This window comes from Lontra canadensis, unplaced genomic scaffold (assembly GCF_010015895.1).
Source record: "Lontra canadensis isolate GAN:19392208 unplaced genomic scaffold, GSC_riverotter_1.0 scaffold28, whole genome shotgun sequence".
In the NCBI taxonomy this organism is placed as follows: Eukaryota; Metazoa; Chordata; class Mammalia; order Carnivora; family Mustelidae; genus Lontra; species Lontra canadensis.
In genome coordinates, this window is record NW_022631022.1 from 9,780,518 (window position 1) to 9,800,491 (window position 19,974).

General features: G+C 35.3%; 1 protein-coding gene across 1 annotated transcript in view; it reads left to right on the top strand.

The window, feature by feature from the left end:
* ADAM10 (ADAM metallopeptidase domain 10) overlaps positions 1-19,974 on the top strand; it is a 134,679-nt gene that overhangs the window by 70,872 nt on the left and 43,833 nt on the right. Inside the window, exon 5 of the mRNA XM_032864849.1 lies at positions 4,487-4,587. Within this exon, the coding sequence (XP_032720740.1) occupies positions 4,487-4,587 (101 nt within the window). The remainder of the gene's footprint in view (positions 1-4,486; positions 4,588-19,974) is intronic.

The window sequence follows — 19,974 nt, forward strand, 5'->3', positions numbered from 1 at the left end:
CAGGTGCCCTTCTTTGAGTGGAGGTACATCCTAATTCTTCTCATGGTCAGATTATGATATTTGTTATTTCTCAAATTTGAAAAATATCAAGGATATTAACTGATTTATGTATTAAAGTATTATAATTAAACTATATTATGTATCAAAGCAAAAATGTTATTTTGACATATTATGTGGTGGACTTAAACCACATTGCTAATAAGCTTCACAGCTGTTTTTACTTTTTTAAAACTGAAAATCTTGCATTGAGTAAATCTTTTTAAATTGTTTGAACAGTGAAAATAGCACATTTCTCTAAGCGTGAGATATATTTTATCTGGGTGTTACAGAGTTTTACAAGTTTCTATCTTTAGCTAAAAGTGGAATTATTACTGTGTATGACTCTTCAACTTAACTGTATGTCTGAATTTTTGGCAAAAGTTCTATCTGGGGATGAGTAAAAACTAGTTATAAATGAAAACATTCAGAAAATGACAATAAATACTAACATTGCTAAAGAATATCTGATATGCTAGCCTAAGATTATTTTGGTACTATGATTGGAAAAATTTGCCAAATGCCATTGGGAGAACAGGTATAAAATTAGTTTTTCTCTCTTTGATGAACATTTTCACTATCTGTTAAGGCAGTGCTAGCTGCAGTACCAAATAGCCCCCAAAATCAGTGACAAAATGCCCTAAAAGTTCATTTCACTAAGTAACAGTTTAAGGTGAGTATTCCTCATCAGGCAGCTTCTCTTCAATAAATAATTCAGGAATCCAGGGTACTTTATTTCATGCTATTTCCAGTTTGTCTCCCGTCAGCCATTCAGAAGGGCAGAGAGCATGGAGTATCCTGTCTTGTGCACTTCATTGCTGCTCATGCTCCTTCAACTTGAACTTGGTTATATGTCACACCTAACTTGGAAGGGAGCTGGGAAATTCAGTGTAGCTTTGTGTGCAGAATAATGAGGACCTGTTGGTCAATGGCTACCAAACTATGCCAAGAGTAAAATTTTTTTTTTTTCAAATAGGATTTTTGAATAGTTAAAGGCCTTTTTTTTTTAATTGGCTAAATGACATACTGATTTGGAGGGTCTTTGGAGAGACATTTATGTATTTTGGTAAACAAATTATTCCCTCTGCCCCCGTATTTCTTTCTTTAGTTCTGTCTTGTCTTCCTTTCCTTTCTTCTCTTCTTTTTGGTAGTGGTGAGGCATGTGGGATGGCGAGACCAGGTATGGTAGACTTTTATGGAAAGTTCATCTGAAAATTGATTTTAATGATTTAATCACAGGGCTTGTCTTTTGAAAGGCTAAGAAGTAAAATAGTTTTTTATTTGGGAGTGGTGTCATAGGGTGTCCATGCTTGTGTGTCTATGCTAAGGTCTCTTTGTGAGAGATAGCAATTTGGGCTTGGGGGTTATTAAGATGGTTTTAAGAAATGTCACGATAAAATCAGAATTGTAGTATAAAATAGTTCTTTTTTTAAAGTTTTAATTTTAATTCCCATGTAGTTAACATACAGCATTATATTAGTTTCAGGTGTCAAAATAGCTTTTTTGTGTGTGTATACTGGGAGATGTCTAATTCAACTATAAAAATTTCATCAAATGGTAAATATGCATTTTTCATTGAACTTAAATTAGCCTAAGGTAAGTGGTAAAATAGATTCTTATTATCTTAAATACAGACTTAATCTAAATTAAGGTACCACAAATTCACCTGTTAGTGGAAAAATAAGATTATTACATACTAATTGAATTGTAAGTTACTTGCATATCATATTGGAACAAAAACTAAACTTTTGGAAAATATATAAATTAGTTTCATCCGTTGTTATATGGCAAAATATTTTGTGTATCAGTAACTCTGAGTACATTTTTTACTTGTCTGCCTAGTTGTTGCCAGGGTCAGCAGAAGGATTCCTCCTTATAAACATTGTTATCTTAAATAGATAAGCCATTTTCTTAGCCTTGAGTTAAGGGAAAACAAGCCAAAGACTCAGTCCGTGTTCCTGGTTGCTGGAGTCTGGACTATCCTAGTATGGGGGTAAAATAAAATAGAACAAAGTTATGGATGTATAAATGATATCAAACTATGAACATGGCTTTATAATAACAATTAAAATAAGTAGCAAAATTCCAAGAGATACTAAATTCTGTTAACTGAAAAAGGTACTTAAGTATGTGTATAAACATGCCTATGAATAGGACTCTATATTTTTTTCTTTGTTTATTAAAATGAGTGTTCTTGGCATGGAGGAGCTTCTTCACCTGGTGGTTCAGGCAAGTTAGAGTCCATTAAGAATCTGGGCAAGGCTCATTGGGATGTTTTCAGGTTAAAATTGTATTATCAGAGGAAGATACTGTGGTGATTATAACCCCAAATCTAAAAGATGAGAATTGAAAATCTGGGCATATTACATTGGAAAACTTTTCAGCCTTTGTGGCAGATTCTTTTTGGATACATTTTGAATGGTGTTAACGTTTTTACTTTCTCAAAGTTAACCTTTGAAATGCTAAAATAATACACATATTAGGTTTTGTCTCATTTGGTACTTCAGTGCCACTTTGAAATCATTTGTTCTACCAATGTTGCAGTCTTTTAGTCCTAATTTTATTTTGAAAAATGTTAAACTTAAAAAAAGTTAAAAGAATTATGCAGAAACATATATCCTCCTAGATCTGCCATTAAAAAATTTTTTTTTTGCACCCCTCATACACTTTTTGGGGAACTATTGAAAATAGTTTGTAGACATCATGAAACTTCATTGCTAAACCCATCCCCTAAAACTCACACTCCTTAAGAATATGTACATTTTCATAAATAGCTATGGTAGTATTCACCCCTAAAAAATTAATTCAGTAATACCGTTTACTATCCAGTCTATAATAAAATTTCTCCAGTAGTCCTAAGAATACCTTTTTTGCATTTGTTTATTATGTCTCTTTTAGTGCCTTGATTACCAGGCTCCCCTACCCTTAGTTACCAACTTTTTCTGTTTGTTTTTTTTTTTTTTTTTCCTTTAAATGACATTGCCATTTTTTACTTGTCTAGATCAGTGACTTATAGGATATTCTGCTTTTTATTGTGTCTTGATTGTTTATTCATGAACATATTTGGTCAAGAATATTGTATAGGGAAAGCTGGGCATTCCTTATCACATTATATCAAGAGGCACATATCTTTCTACTACTGGTTGTGCTTAGCTTGGTCATTTGGTAAGTGAAGTGAGAATTATAAAGAACTATATCTTTGGTGTGAAGGTACCATTTTCCTTTATAATTAATAAATAATCTGTGGGGTGATACTTCCAGAGACTATGAAAATCCTGTTACCTCATATCTTTCACCTAATGGTTTTAATACCCATTAATGATCCTTACCTAAATCACTTCATACATGTGGAGTTACAAAGTCTTAACATTTTAAGTCTATTATTTCACATTTATTGATTGGAATTTTACAGTTTTTGGAGTCTTGACCTTTGATAAAAAACTAAAGTTTAAGTTAGAACTGTTAATATCAGTAAATGTAGGTTGTCACATAACTCTTGCCTCTTAACTGCTAGATTAAATTTGTGTTGTATTATCTAATTAGCATTCAAAGAAATAGGTCACTAGTGTCCACTTTAGGTTCTAGATTTTCTTAAGAAACTGCGTACAGTATTTCTAATTATAATTTTTTGTACTATATTTTAAGCTACTTAAGGATTTTTCAGTGCTTCTCCTCTCACCCATGTCTTGGTATTTTATCTTGACAGTTCTTTTAATTATGGTAACTTGATTAAATTATAAAATAGGTTCATGAATAAGGAGAACCCTAGCAAGGGAGAAGTATGTGAAATTTTAGAGAGTGGAATAAGGTTTTAAATGACTAAGCTAAAATGGAACAGGTATCTAGAATAGAATGAATTCAGTTAAGGATAAATTAATCACTGTTTAATTATAAAGGGAAAACAAATGATAAAATAGTTATTGTCTTATAAAGCACTGACTTGAATTACACATCGAAGAAATTTAGACTCACTCTGCTTTTACTGTGCCATGAAGCATGTTTCTAGGTCACTTTTCCTTGAGGCCAGTTGGTATTCATTGAAGGAATTCAAGCCATATAGAATATTATATTAGTCTAACTGTAGTTCGGCTTGAGGTGTACATTTGCAGCATAGGAAAATTAATGTGTTTGGAGGGAAAGTTATAAATTATGAAATGAAGTAAATTGCAGTATTAACACACTTTATATATCTGAAGCAGGAAAGGTTGGGAAAGTTAAACCTAGAATGAAGACTGGTTGTTGTCTTTTTTAGAATTCACAAGTTATCTAGACAAAAATCTAGAGACCAGTGATATTTTATTGAGGAGAACTTACGAACTTGCCAGCTTTTAAAATGAGGATGCTCAATAAGCATCTGTGGCTTTCATTAATTGTCAGAATTAGCTTTTCATTTATAAGATAGTAATCTCTAAACCTGTGATAGTAATGTCATTACTTCTTTATATTTTAGACTATCCCCATAAATATGGTCCACAGGGGGGCTGTGCAGATCATTCAGTATTTGAAAGGATGAGGAAGTACCAGATGACTGGTGTAGAGGAAGTAACACAGGTAAGGATTTTAATACTGGCTTACATTTAAGAAATGGAAATGAACTTGGGTTTGTGTTCCTGCATTAAAAATGTGTGTTCTAGTATTTCTGAAAGACTGATACCTCGTGGGGAAATACTTATATTTTTTAATGTTCAAAAAGGTCAGGTAACTTGCCTGTAATAAGCCATGATGCTGAGATTGGAATGCAAATCTGTGTGACTCAAAAAACATTAAGTTACATGTCCAGAATATACTGTCTTACATATTTTGTTGTCAAGTTATGAAAAATTTAGTCCGAACACATATTTTGTATAAATGTATTTGTATTATTATGAAAATTAGAGCGACCAAATTATCCTGGTTTGCTGGCCTAAGCAAACTGAGATGTTTAGGCACTATAATAAAAATCACAAGGCTTTTGAGACTTATTTATATTTGTTTATTTGTCAAATTAGTTGATTTTTAAAGTAATCTCTATGCCCAGCATGGAACTCCAACTCTGCTTTTGGTATATTACATTTTTTCACCATTTGTCTATTGTTTTTTTTTTACTCTTTTCCTGACCTTTTTAGAAATAATTAATTCAAAACACACATTTAAAATGAAAAGAATTATTTTTATGGTAAAACATTTATTATGTATTTTGGCATCTTTTCTAAAAGTAGTAAGATGGAGTAATGTTGCTTGAGTTTCTTGAGTCACAAATGCAGATATGTGTGTTTCTTGATCTGCAAAATGGAACAAACAATTCTATTTCAGGTGGCTTTTTCAAGTACAAGTGAGATTTTATTCTTGCACTTCTTGAATAATTATGTATCAGTCTTCTGCCTTATGTCAGAGACTGGTAGGTTCTGGGAGTATGTGGAGATGAACATGAAAGCTTGTTCTCAAAAAGTTAGTAACTTGACCCTTGAAAAACATGGTGGTTGGGGGGTTACTGACCCTTGTGCAGTTGAAAATCTGCATGTAACTTTTGACTTCCCCAAAACTTAACTACTGATGGCCTCCTGTTGACTGGATACCTTACTTGATAACATGAATAGTTAATTTATTTTATATGTTATATGTATTTAATACTGTATTCTTCTAATAATATAAGCTAGACAAAAAAAATGTTATTAAGAAAATTATAAGGAAGAGAAAATACATTTAGAGTATGGTAGTTTATGTATGGAAAAAATCACATATTAGTGAGCTCACACAGTTCAAACCCATGACAGGTTTGTTCAAGGGTCAACTATAGTTTAATTGGTGACACAGAGAAACAATTGAGAGTGGTAAGAGATAGAAGAGGATTAAGCATTGATACTGTACACCTAAGAGAAGTAGTTAATCTAGCCTAGGAAGTATTTGAGGACAAAAATCAGAAACTAAAAGAATAAGCAGACGTTATGTTGGCCATGAAGAGACAGGATGATAGGAGGAACAGTATATACAAAGGTCAGAGAGACAGCAAGACCAGGAAAGAATTTTTAACTCCAGGGTGGGGTACAAAATTAGAGACTGGAAAAAGAATTCGAAGTTTTTCAGTTACTCAGTTGAGCTCGTGGCTTGTACTAAGGTATTGGTAAGGTGGATAAAGAGGACAAGACTACAGAATACTAAATATAACAGAGTTTAGCAGTGGCTAGATATAACATTCATATACAAAAGTAGGCTGCATTTCTTTATATCAGCAGACTACCAGAAAAAGAGGACATCATTTAATAATAGTAAAAGACTGTCATGTATTGAATAATCAGTGTAACAAGGAATTATAAGGCCTATATAAGGAAAATTATAAAACTTTGGAAGAAAAGTTGAAGATTGATTTAAATAAATGGAGAGATATACCATCGTTGTGGAAAATAATACCTAATATCATAAAAACATCAGTTTTCCCCATATTGATTTTTTGTTTTTTGTTTTGTTTTTTTTTTGCTGCAATATTTACTAGTTCATTTTTTTAAAAGATTTTATTTATTTATTTGGCAGACAGAGATCACAGGTAGGCAGAGAGGCAGGCAGAGAGAGAGGGGAAGCAGGCTCCCCGCTGGACAGAGCCCGACGTGGGGCTTGATCCCAGGACCCTGAGATTATGACCCGAGCTGAAGGTAGAGGCTTAACCCACTGAACCACCCAGGTGCCCTCCCCCCTTTTAAATAAACACATAATGTATTTATTTTTTTAAATAGACATATAATGTATTATTAGCCCCAGGGTTTCAAAACCTGTGAATCGCCAGGTTTACACACTTCACAGCACTCACCATAGTACATACCCTCCCCAATGTCCATAACCCCATATTGATTTGTAGGTTCACTGTAATTCCAGTATAAATTACAGCAGGGTTATTCACAGCACAATGATGTGTTGAAAATGTTACAGAGAAAAGTAAAGGCTAATAAGAAGTAGGGCCCACCCTAAAGGTGGTGAGCAGGAAAGAGGGATTTACTCTGGAAGATATTAAGACTTATTATAAAATTGAGAGTATGATATTAGCTTAAAATGAACAAGTTGACCAGAGGAATAAAATTGAGCTCTCAGAAGGAGACTGATACATGTATGAAACTTTGTTATGTAGTAGAGGTAGAAGCTCAAATCAGTGAGGAAAAGTAGAGATCATTGAGTAAGCAGAGCCAGAAGAAAAGTGTCCATTTGGGAAAAAAAAAAAAAAAATGAAACTAGGTCTCCATCTTACATCATATTTAAAACAGAACAAAATTCCTGGTTTAGTAAAGTATTAAATGTCTAAAGTGAAAAATGTGAAATGCTTAGTGGAAAAAGTAAGTGGAGATTTTCCTTCTAGCCATGATGGAGTAATTGATATCCAGCTAGACCTCCTGTGAATATATGAAGACTGAACTGAATGAAATATTTGAAACAATTATTTTCAGACATTGTTTGAATGTAGGGAAGGGAAGCAGGGAAGGACTGAGATCCCTGAGAGGGGAGAAGTAAGTCTCTCTGTGATTTCCCTTTTTTGGCTGGAGGCAAAATTTTAGGTATGGCACTGGGAAAGGAGATCTCAAGAAGGGTGAGAAGTACATAGCAATTCTCTTGAGTTGAAGAGACAGGTCAAAGTTTAGGAAGGCTGAGGTATCTGGACTTAGGACAGAGTGCCTGAGAAGAGAGGGCTATACTGGGAAAAGCTCCAGATATCTGGACAGGAGTTGCCCTGAGTCTTAGCTGAAAACTAACCTGTGTGTGCACAGGAGAAGGACAGACTATTGGAGAATCTATAAATTGAACAACTATAAGAAATTACACTTGGTAGAAATCCCAAGTCATGGTAGGAGTAGAGTAACCTCACGCTAGAGTAAAGACTACTTCAAACCTACCTTTATTAATCTGAAAAATCAAGCTTGATAAAGATCAAAGTGATTCTCAAGTAAATTAGCTTCCTATCAGAATAAAGCTCAATAATATTTGTTAAAGGAGGACACAGAATGGAGATACTCTACAATGTAAGCATTCAAAAAACATTCAGAAAACATTCAAAAAACATTACTAGATGACAGAAAGATGAAAAATGTGATCTGTAGTCAGGAGAAAAAAAACACCAGGTGGAAACAGAACCAGAAATTACAAGCATTAGCACACAGGGACATTAAAGCAACTGTTATTAATGTGTTCAAAGAATTATCGAAGAACATGAAAACAGATAATTAGAAATTATAATAAAGAACCAGATGTAACTTAGAGAACTGTGGAAAGTATTTTCTGAATTAAAAAATTTAATGGATGGGCTTAAGAGCAAATAGTTATTGCAGAAGCTAACATAAGAAAACATGAATAAAGGAAAATAAAACAGTAGAAATAACCCAAATCTTAGCACAGAGAGAAAATAATTGGGAGTATAAGGAGGAGGGAATGTAGAAATAAGATTTGAAAAATTAATGTTTCCAGAATTTTAAGAAATGGGAAAAAACCCTAAGAAGCTCTGAAACTCAGGCAGGATAAACACAAAATCATACCAGGACCTGTTGAAATCAAATTACTGGACATCGCTAGAAATGAGAGGGGCGCCTAGCTGGCTCAGTCAGTGGAGCATGTGACTCTTGATTTCGGGATTGAGTTCAAGCCCCCACATTGGGGGTAGAGATTACTTAAAAATAAAATCCTTAAAAAAAAAAAAAAAAACCAGCCATAGAAAAGAAGTTACATTTACATATAAGGAACAAATATTAGAGTAACTGCTGCCTGCCCATCACACATTGCAAACTGAAGACATACATGGAATGACATCTTTAAAGTGTTGAAAGAAAAACTATTAAACTGGGATTCTTTATTCTGTGACAATAATGTTAAAAAATGAGAGCAAATTAAAGATCTTTTTTAGGTAAAGCTGGGAGAATTTGCCTCTAGATTTACATTGCAAGAAATGTTAAAGGATGTTTTTCAGGTAGAAAAAGGATACCAAATGGAAATGCAGATTTATACAAAGAAGTGAAGAGCATAAAGTAGAAAATACATAGGGGCACCTGGGTGGTGCTCTCAGTTAAGCCTTTAACTCTTAATTTTGGCTCAGCTGGGGATTTTAAGGTTGTGGAATCAAGCCCTGTGTCCACCGCTGGTCTGTGTGGAGTCTGCTTGTCACTCTCTCCTTTCCCCTGCCCATGTGTACCTTCTCTCTCTTTCAAAAATAAATCTTTAAAAAGATGGTAAATACATAAGTAGAATATAAAGGACATTTTTATCATTTAAATATTTTCTCTAAGAGATAATTAAAATAGTTACAATGTAAAATGTGTTTATAATATACGAAGAATCAAAATTTATGATAATGGCACAAAAGATAGAAGGAAAAGTGGAAGTATATTGTTGTTTCTTACATTATACAGAAAGTGGTGTAATTTTGGCAGGTAGATTCTGCTGTTTAAAAGTTGGATATTGGAAACTTTAGTGCAGAGCTCAGCAACCTACTACACCCCATGGACCAGCTGCTTGCTTTTGTAAATAAAGTTTTATTGGAACACAACCACAGTCATTCTTAGGTGCATGTCTGTGACTGCTTTTGCACTATATTGGTAGAGTTGAGTAGTTGTATCAGGGTCAGTGTGGACCCAAAGTCTAAGTATTTACTGTGGGTCCTTTTCTTTTTTAATAACTTTTTTTTTAAAAAGATTTTATTTATTTATTTGACAGAGATAGAGAGCACAAGTAAGCAGAGCGGCAGGCAGAGAGAGAGAGAGAAGCAGGCTCTCCACTAAGCAGGGAGCCCAACGCGGGGCTCGATCCCAGGACCCCAGAGTCATGACCTGAGCCAAAGGCAGCCGCCTAACCAACTGAGCCACCCAGGCGCCCCTACTGTGGGTCCTTTTAAAATGATGTTTACAGTAATGTCCCCTGCCCTGGAGTTACCACTGAAAGAAAATAAAGGAGACAGAGTTAAGAGGTCAATAAAGGAAATCAGATGTGCAGTTGACCCTTGAAAACATGGATTTGAACTGCACAGCAGGTCCACTTATATGTGGATTTTTTTTCAGTAAATACTGTACAGCATAAATTACAACACTATAAATGTATTTTCTCTTACTAGTTTACATGAGTAAAGTATATAATATATATGGTATGCAAAATATGTTAACTGACTAGCTACTTTATCAGTGAGGCTTCTAGTCAGACTATTAATATTTAAGTTTTTGGGGAGTCAGAAGTTATATGCAGATTTTCAACTGTGTGAGAGTTTGGTATCCCTAATCCCTGGATTGTTCAGGAATCAACTGGAGTTTAAAATACTCGGTTAATCCAAAATAAGGTGGGAGGGGGAGAGGAACAAAGAACATATAGGACAAATAGAAAATAAATACCAAGATGGTAAGTTTAAATCTTACCATGCTTATGATTACATTATATGTAAATGGACTATCCACATTTACTTAAAAAGCTGGGATGGTAAGAGTGATTAAAATAAGACCAAATCTGTCTAAAAGAAATACAGATAAAAATAATTTTTTAAAAATTTAAGGTCAGTGAATTAACATATAATGTATTATTAATTTCAGAGGTAGAGGTCAGTGATTCATCAGTCTTTTACCAGTGTTCATTACATCATATGCCCTCCTTAATGTCCATCACCCAGTTACCCCATTCCCCTACTCCTCCCCTCCAACAACCCTCAGTTTGTTTCCTATGATTAAAAGTCTCTTATGGTTAATCTCCCTCTCTGATTTCATCCTCTCTTCCCTTATGATCCTCTCTTTTGGTTCTTAAGTTCCACATATGTGTGAAATCATATGATAATTTCCTTTCTCTGATTGACTTGTTGCAAATGGCAAGATTTCATTTTTTTAAGATTTTATTTATTTATTTGACAGAGACCACAAGTAGGCAGAGAGGCAGGCAAAGAGAGAGGGGGAAGCAGGCTCCCCACTGAGCAGAGAGCCTGATGTGGGGCTCGATCCCAGGACCCCGGGATCACAACCCAAGCCGAAGGCAGAGGCTTTTAACCCATTGAGCCACCCAGGCGCCCCAAGATTTCTTTTTTTTTTTTTTTTGATGGCTGAGTAGTATTCCATTGTGTGTGTGTGTGTGCGTGTGTGCGTGTGTGTGTTTACACATACCATATTGTCTTTATCCATTCATCTGTCATTGGACATCAGGACTCTTTCTGTAGTTTGGCTATTGTGGACATTGCTGCTATAAACAGTGAGGTGCCCCTTAGGATCACTACATTTGTATCTTTGGGGTAAATAAATATACCCATAGTGCAATTGCTGGGTCGTAGTGTAGCTCTCTTTTCAACTTTTTGAGGAACCTTCATACTCTTTTCCAGAGTGGCTGTACCAGCTTACATTCCCACCAACAGTGTAAAAGGATTCCCCTTTCTCTGCATCCTCATCAACATGTGTCATTTCCTGACGTGTTAATTTTAGCCATTCTGACTGGTGTGAGGTGCTATCTCATTGTAGTTTCTATTTGTATTTACCTGATGTCGAGTGATGTTGAGCATTTATTCATGTGTCTGTTGGCCATTTGTATGTCTATTTTGGAGAAATGTCTGTTCTTGTCATGGCCCATTTCTTGATTGGATTATTTGTTCTTTGGGTGTTAAGTTTGATAAGTTCTTTATAGATTTTAGATACTAGCCCTTTATCTGATAAGGCATTTGCAAATACCCTGTCCCATTCTGTCGGTTGTCTTTTGGTTTTGTTAACTGTTTTCTTTGCTGTGCAAAAGTTTTTTATCTTGATGAAGTCCCAGTTCATTTTTGCCTTTGTTTCTGTTGCCTTTGGAGATGTGTCTAGCAAGAAGTGGCTGTGACCGAGGTCACAGAGGTTGCTGCCTGTGTTCTTCTCTAGGATTTTGATGGATTCTTGTCTCATATTTAGGTCTTTGATCCATTTTGAGTCTATTTTTGTGTATGGTGTAAGGAAATGGTTCAGTTTCATTCTTCTGCATCGGGCTGTCCAATTTTCCCAACACCATTTGTTGAGGAACCATTTTCTTTTCTTTTTTTTAAAGATTTTATTTATTTGACAGAGATCACAAATAGGCAGAGAGGCAGGCAGAGAGAGAGAGGAGGAGGAAGCAGGCTCCCCACGAAGCAGAGAGCCCGATGCGGGGTTCGATCACAGGACCCTGAGATCATGACCTGAGCCGAAGGCAGAGGCTTAACCCACTGAGCCACCCAGGTGCCCCGAGGAACCATTTTCCATTGGATATTCTTTCCTGTGAAGATTAATTGATGATAGAGTTGAGGGTCCATTTCTCAGTTCTCTCTTTTGTTGCATTGATCTGTGTGTCTGGTTTTTTTGTCAGTAGCATACTATGTTGATGATTACAGCTTTGTAGTAGAGCTTGAAGTCCAGATTGTGATGCCACCAGCTTTGATTTTCTTTTTCAATATTCCTTTGACTATTCGGGGTCTTTTCTGGTGCCATACAGATTTTAGGATTATTTGTTGTAACTCTGTGAAAAAAGTTGATTTTTTTTTTTAAGGTTTTATTTATTTGAGAGAGGGAGTGCAAATGAGAGAGCCCAAGCAGGAGGAGCAGCAGACGAAGAGGGAGAAGCACATTCCCCGCTAAGCAGGGAGCCCAGGGTGGGGCTCTATCCAAGGACCCTGGGATCATGACCTAAGCCAAAGTCAGAAGCTTAACTGACTGAGCCACCCAGGCCCCTACGTTGATGGTATTTTGATAGGGATTGCATTGAATGTATAGATTACCCTAGGTAGCATAGACATTTTAACAATGTTTGTTCTTCCAATCTGTGAGTGTGGAACGTTTTTCCATTTCTTTGTGTCCTCCTCAATTTCTTTCAAGAGTGTTCTATAGTTTTCTGAGTACAGATCCTTTGCCTCTTTGGTGAGGTTTATTCCTAGGTGTCTTAATGGTTTGGGGTGTAATTGTAAATGGAAATGACTCCTTAATTTCTCTTTCTTTTGTCTTGTTGCTGGTGTATAGAAATGCAACTCGTTTCTGTGCATTGATTTTATTTCCTGCCACTTTGCTGAATTCCTGTATGAGTTTTAGCAGTTTTGGGGTGCAGACTTTTGTGTTTCCCACAGGGAGTATCATATCTTATGCAAAGAGTGAGAGTTTGACTTCTTTGCTGATTTGAATGCCTTTTATTTCTTTTGTTGTCCGATTGCTAAGACTAGGACTTCTAGTACTATGTTGAGCAGCAATGGTGGTATTGGACATGCCTGCTGTGTTCCTGACTGCAAGGGGAAAACTCTTAGTTTTTCTCCATTGAGAATGATACTCGCTGTTGGTTTTTATATATGGCTTTATGGTATAGAAGTATGTTCCCTCTATCCCTACACTGTGAAGAGTTTTAATCAAGAAAGGATGCTGTACTTTGTCATATGCTTTTCCTGCATCTGTTGAGAGGATCACAGTTCTTGTCCTTTCTTTTATTATTTAGTGTATCACATTGACTGATTTGTGGGTGTTGAACCACCCTTGCAGCCCAGGAATAAATCCCACTTGGTTGTGGTGAATAATCCTTTCAATGTACTGTTGGATCCTACTGGCTAGTATCTTGGTGAGAATTTTTGTATCCATGTTCATCAGGGATGTTAATCTGTTATTCTCCTTTTTGGTGGGGTCTCTGGTTTTGGGATCAAAAGGTATGAGGTAGTGCTGATCTCATAGAGTTTGAACGTTTTCCTTCCACTTCTCTGTTTTCAAACAGCTTCAGAAGAATAGGTATCAGTTCTTTAAATGTTTGTTAGAATTCCCCTGGGAAGATATCCGGTCCTGGACTCTTATTTTTTGGGAGCTTTTTGATTGCTGCTTCAATTTCCTTGCTGAGAGAAATGCAGTTTAAATGTAAAGACACAGATAGTTTGAAAGGATGATAAAGCATGTATCGTATAAACACCAGTCATAAGAATGTTAAAGTGACCATGTTAATATCAAAGAATGTATATCAGCTCACAGAATATTACTGTGGGCAAGGAGGGACATTTTACTTTATCATGGAGAAATAATCCTAAATGTTAGTTAATAATGTAGTTAGTAATAGAGTTATGAAATACATTAGGCAAACCTGACAAAACTGAAAGGAGAACTGGAAAAATCTACGAATTATAGTTGGAGGTACACTTACTTCTCATTAGAGAAGTTGATTGATATGTTGATAGAGCAAATAGATAGAAAACCAGTTAGGATATAGGAAACTTGAATACTACTCTAAACCAACCTGACCTAATTGACATTTATAGAATTCTCTACTCAAAAGTAGCAGATATACATTCTTTTGAAGTGTAAATGAATATTTGCTAACATATGCTAGCCTATAAAAGAAATCTTAATACGTTTAAAAGGATTGAAATTATATGGAATAAGTTCTTGGGTCTTAAGGAAATTAAATTAGAAATCAGTAACAAAAAATGAGGAAAATTCTGTAATTTTTAGAGATTAAGTAACATCAAATAATGCAGTTGGGGACTATTTTGAAGTGAATAACAAAAACACAAAATAATAAAATTTGTTAGATTCAGCTTAAGCTGAATAACCACTGAAAGAAAATTTAATGCAAAAAAATATTAAAAGCTGTTCTTTGGTTAGGAAAGGGATACTAGATGGAAATTTATATCTATGCAAAGAAGTGAAGAGTGCACAGGAAACATTCGCTAATAACAAAGAATGTGAAGTTTTTTTTTTTAAGATTTTATTTATGTATTTGACAGAGATTACAAGTAGGCAGAGAATGTGAAGTTTTAAATGATCATATTAGAAAAGAAGAAATATCTAGAAATCAGCCACATAAGCTTCCATCTTAAAAAGCTAGACCAGGAAGTACAAATTAACCTCTAAGTTATTAAATAGAAGGAATCAAGTAACAAGAGGGGTATTAATGATATAAAAACCAGAGGAAATCAGTAGAAAAGATTAATTGATGAACTTCTAGCTAGTCTGATCAAGAAATAAAGAGAAAACAGAAATTAACAGTATCAGGAATGAAAGGGGATATTACTACACACATTAATAGTTTAAATTTTGAGCACATTGAGCCAATAAATTTAACAGCCAGTTTAATCAGCAAATTCCTTTACAGATACAAATTAAGAAAAACAAGCAGAAATAGAATAGTGGGTGTATGTATGAGGATATTAGAGTGATACTTAATAATTTCCCATCAAGGAATGTTCAAGCCCAGATATCATTTCACCGTAGAAGTCTAAGCATTTAAGAAAGAAAAAAATACCAGTCTTACACAAAGCCCCTAAGAAAATAAAAGAGAAGGGAAAACTTCTTAACACATTCTGTCGGGGCAGCACGATGCTGATAAGCACACCAGAAAAAGACATGACAGGAAAGCTAAACTACAAGCCAATATACCTTATAAATATATATGCAAAATTTCTTTTTCTTTCTTTTTTTAAGATTTTATTTATTTATTTGACAGATAGAGATCACAAATGGGCAGAGAGGCAAGCAGAGGGAGAGAGGGGGAAGTAGTTTCTCTGCTCAATCCCAGGACCCTGAGATCATGACCTGAGCTGAAGCAGAGGCTTAACCCACTGAGCCATCTAGGTACCCCATATGCAAAATTTCTTAAAATATTAACAAGTCAGACTCAATATATAAAAGATATAAAAGAAGGTAACACATCGTGGTCATAACATAATCAGGCAAGAAAAAGAAATGAAAGGCATATAGATTGTAAAGGAAATAAACTGCATTTGTTTGTAGGTGACATTGAGAGTATTGAGAGTAGGATTAGAAAATCCTAGTGAGTCTAGGAAAAGTTGTAAAATTAATAAGTAAATTTACCAAGGATTCAGGATAGATACCGAGACCGTATGAAAAAAATCAGTTACATTTTATACACTATCAGTGAACATTTAGAAAGTGAAATTTTAGGGGCACCTGGGTGGCGCAGTGGGTTAAAGCCTCTGCCTTCAGCTCAGGTCGTGATCCCAGGGTCCTGGGATCGAGCCCCACATCGGGCTCCCTGCTTGGCGGAGAGCCTGCTTCCCCCCAACTCTCTCTGCCTGCTTATGATCTCTGTCTGTCAAATAAATAAATAAAATCTTTAAAAAAAAGAAAATGAAATTTTAAAAAACCTTCTAAAAAATCAAGAATATAAAATACTTAGAATAAATTTAATAAGATATGCACAAGACATATGAAAGCTATAAAACATTCCAAGAAAAATTAAATGTCTAACTAAATGCAGAAATATGCTGTGTTTATTGTTTGGAAGATTCAATATGTCAGTTTTCCCTAAATTGTTCTGTAGAGTTAGTCAGTGCAACCCCTATCAGAATCTCAGTGGGGATTTATCTAGTAATTGATAAACTGATCCTGATAGGCTGAAATGTAAAGAACCTAGAATAGCCAAAGAATTTTCAAAAAAGAACAAAGCTAGAGGATTTATACTGCCTGATTTTAAGGCATAATAGTCAAAATAGTGTCCTTTTGACCTAAGGATAGGGAGCCATAGGGTCAGTTGATTTTCATGAAAGTCCCAAGAAAGAACAGTCTGGCAGGTACTGGCATAATGAATTGGATATCCATATGGAAGAACAAACCTCAGCCTGTACACTATACGTTATATAAAAATTAGGTGAAAATTAAAAAAAAAGTAGGTGAAAATATATGGGAGAGCAAACCTCAGCCTGTACACTATACGTTATATAAAAATTAGGTGAAAATTAAAAAAAAAGGTGAAAATAGATGAAAAATCTATATGGTTAAGGCTAAAACTTAAAACTTGTAGGAAAAAAGAAATTTTTGTAACTTTGGCATAGGCAGCAATTTTTTTAGGATACAAAAATACCCTACAAAATTTATCAGTTGGACTCTGTCAAAATTAAAATCTCAAAAGACACAGTTAAGAAAATGTAGAAAACCAGAGACTGTGCAAAAATGTCAACAGTACATCTGATAAAAGGCTTCTCCAAAATATACAAAGAACTATTTTAACTCACTTAAAAAAAATTTATGAGCTCCACTTAAAACATGGGCAAAGCATTTAAAAAGATATTAAAAAATATTTTGGGGTAGAGAAACACTTTGAATATGACATAAAATCTTTTGACTATAAAAATTTTGATATATTTCACTGTATGAAAATTAAGAGTAAAAGACACCTTAAAGCAAAGACAGTTATAAACTTTTTTTTTTTTTTAAAGATTTTATTTATTTATTTGACAGACAGAGATCACAAGTAGGCAGAGAGGCAGACAGAGAGAGAGGAGGAAGCAGGCTCCCCGCTGAGCAGAGAGCCCGATGTGGGGCTCGATCCCAGGACCCTGGGACCATGACCTGAGCCGAAGGCAGCGTCTTAACCCACTGAGCCACCCAGGCGCCCCAGACAGTTATAAACTTTGAGACAGTATTCACAATACATAAAATTAATAAGGAATTGTTTTCAAGAAATAGAGTATTCTTTTCCTTTTTTTTTTTTTTTTCTTTAAGATTTTATTTATTTGACACTGAGAGTGAGAGAGACACCTAGAGAAGGAACACAAGTAGGGGGAGTGTGAAAGGGAGAAGCAGGCTATCCACTGAGCAGGGAGCCAGATAATGGGGCTCAAACCCAGGAGCCTGAGATCGTGGCCTGGGCTGAAGGCAGACACTTAACCAACTGAGCCACACAGGCACCCTAAAATATAAATATTTGTGTGTGTTTATATGTGTGTCTGCATTTGCATGTTTGTGTGTTTATTTGTTTGGAGGCATTGGAGAAAGAACAAGGCTGTGAAGAATTACGGGGCTGGATCTTAAAATATATGAAAATGCCTAGACAAGTGAGCATGGCCTTTGGGGCTATTTTTTCTCTAGGTATATCTTCTAGTTCCTGATAAGGTAGCTGAGAGACTGAGAGGCTGAGTAGAACTCTCCAGATTCTTGAGGCTAAGGATAAAAATAGTACTTACGGCCCTCTCAGAAGGGCTTTAGGTTGGAATCTTGAAGGGCTACTCCCTGGGAGTAAGAGTGAGTCAAAAAATGTCCTACCTCCTTCTATCATAGGGATTAAAATTCTACATCACAGCTGCTTAATCTCTAATTAGGGTAAGGTGATCCAGGATCACCAGTGTATCAGGCCTAATTATTGCCAGAAGAAAAAACAAATCTTGTCTTGAGAAAGATATCATCACCTGAAGCCTAAAATTGTATCTGTGATTTTTCATGTACGTTGTCTGGCGCTCAGTTACAAATAATAAGCATCTGAACAAACAAGACAATATGATGGAAGAACAAGAGAAGAAAACTATTGTATACGAAACAGCAGTGATATAAGAGTAAATGACACAGAGTATACACCCTGAGAGAGCTTGCATTCTAGCAGGGATGTCAGACATGTAAACAACCTAAAGTTTTCCAGATAATGAAATGATTGGACACATACATACTTCAGTTGTCCAAGTACATAAAGATAGAATTTAAAATTACAGCAAAAAACTGGAAAGGAACAAAAGAGCCTGATAAAAATTCTAGAATTGAAAAGAATAACAACAGAAATTAATAATTTGATGGGTTTAGATCTGGATGGTGGATCATAAGAAAACAGAGTAAACCAGTAAGAAAAGGGATAGAAAAATATAAAAAAAAGATAGATAAGGGATTCGTTAAAAAGGTCTAGCATATGTATAATTGATATCTCAATTATGTCAAGGAAGGAAAAAGTAAGAGTGAAATAGGGACGGATATGGCAGAGAGTTTTCCAAAAACGGCAGTGGATATCAACAAATTCTGTAAGCTGTGTAATTAGACAAATACTTTCCAATGAAAGTAACACTCTAGCATATTATTAGAAAAGTATAAAAATGAAAAGATACGTACTTTTAAAAGCAACCAATAATAAAAATCTGGTCACCTTCAAAGAAGCAAGAGTTGAAATGACAGCTCATTTCTCATTGGAGACAGTTGGAAACAGAAGATGGTGCAATGTGCTGGAACTGAGTACCTGCTATCCTAGAATGCTGTACTCCGTGAAAATAAATAAAAGTAAAATAAAGGCAGTAAGTGAGAGAACAGGCAAACATGGAGTTGTTAAGGTAGAAGGAAAGCATAAAATGTGAATGTAAATTTGGATTGTGGCTTAAAAAACCAATTTAATTTGAATTCTTCATTACTGTGTCATCAAAATTCACTTAAAATGGAGCTCTTAGATGTCAGCAAATGTTGAAGTGCTTGGGTTCAGTAGCAGTGCTAATTCTTTAAACAAATACAAACTGAATATCTAGTGTTTGCCTGTCAAGTGTGTGTTAGGTGAAAGCAATATAGCAAGAAGCAAACACAGATTTTTTTTTGTTTCTGGAGCTCGTATTCTAGCGGTTGAAGTAATGATGGTGGGCTGGGGACAGAAATTAAACCAATCACCACACAATAAAGTTGCACTATAGAAGGGACATGGGTACATGGTTCTGTGACATGGTATGGATGAATTGACCTTTGCTAAGTCTGAAGGGAGAAGTTAGCTAGGTCAGGAGAGACAGCAGTAGTGTGTGCAGAAACTGTGTCAGGAGACACGATGCTGGAGGATTGGAAAGAAGGCCTGTGTAGCTGTAGCACAGAGAGCAAGAGTTGGTTTCTGTGGTAGATAGAATGAAAAGAAAGTGGTCAGGTAAGTAGAGACTGAGTGCTGATTTGGTGGCACATGTAAAGGATTTAGGGCTTTATCCTTAGAGCAGTAAGAAGCTACTGAAATCTGTTAAACAGGTGGGTAATATTTGCAAATTTGCGTTTTGAAAAGATTGCAGTATGGCTAATAGAGTGAAGGCCAGTAATGGATATGGATAGATTACATTGCTATTATTGGAGTATTCTAGGTAATAAGTGATGGTTGCTTGGGCTGATGGGTGGGTACCAGAGAAAATGAGCATATTCCCTAGGTATTAGGAGGTCAATTTGACAGGGCTGGGTAATAGATTGGGTATAAGAGGGAGATAGAAGAAGATATCAAAGTATTATAAACAACTAGAAGACTTGCTTTATATTGAAATGATTACATATTGAA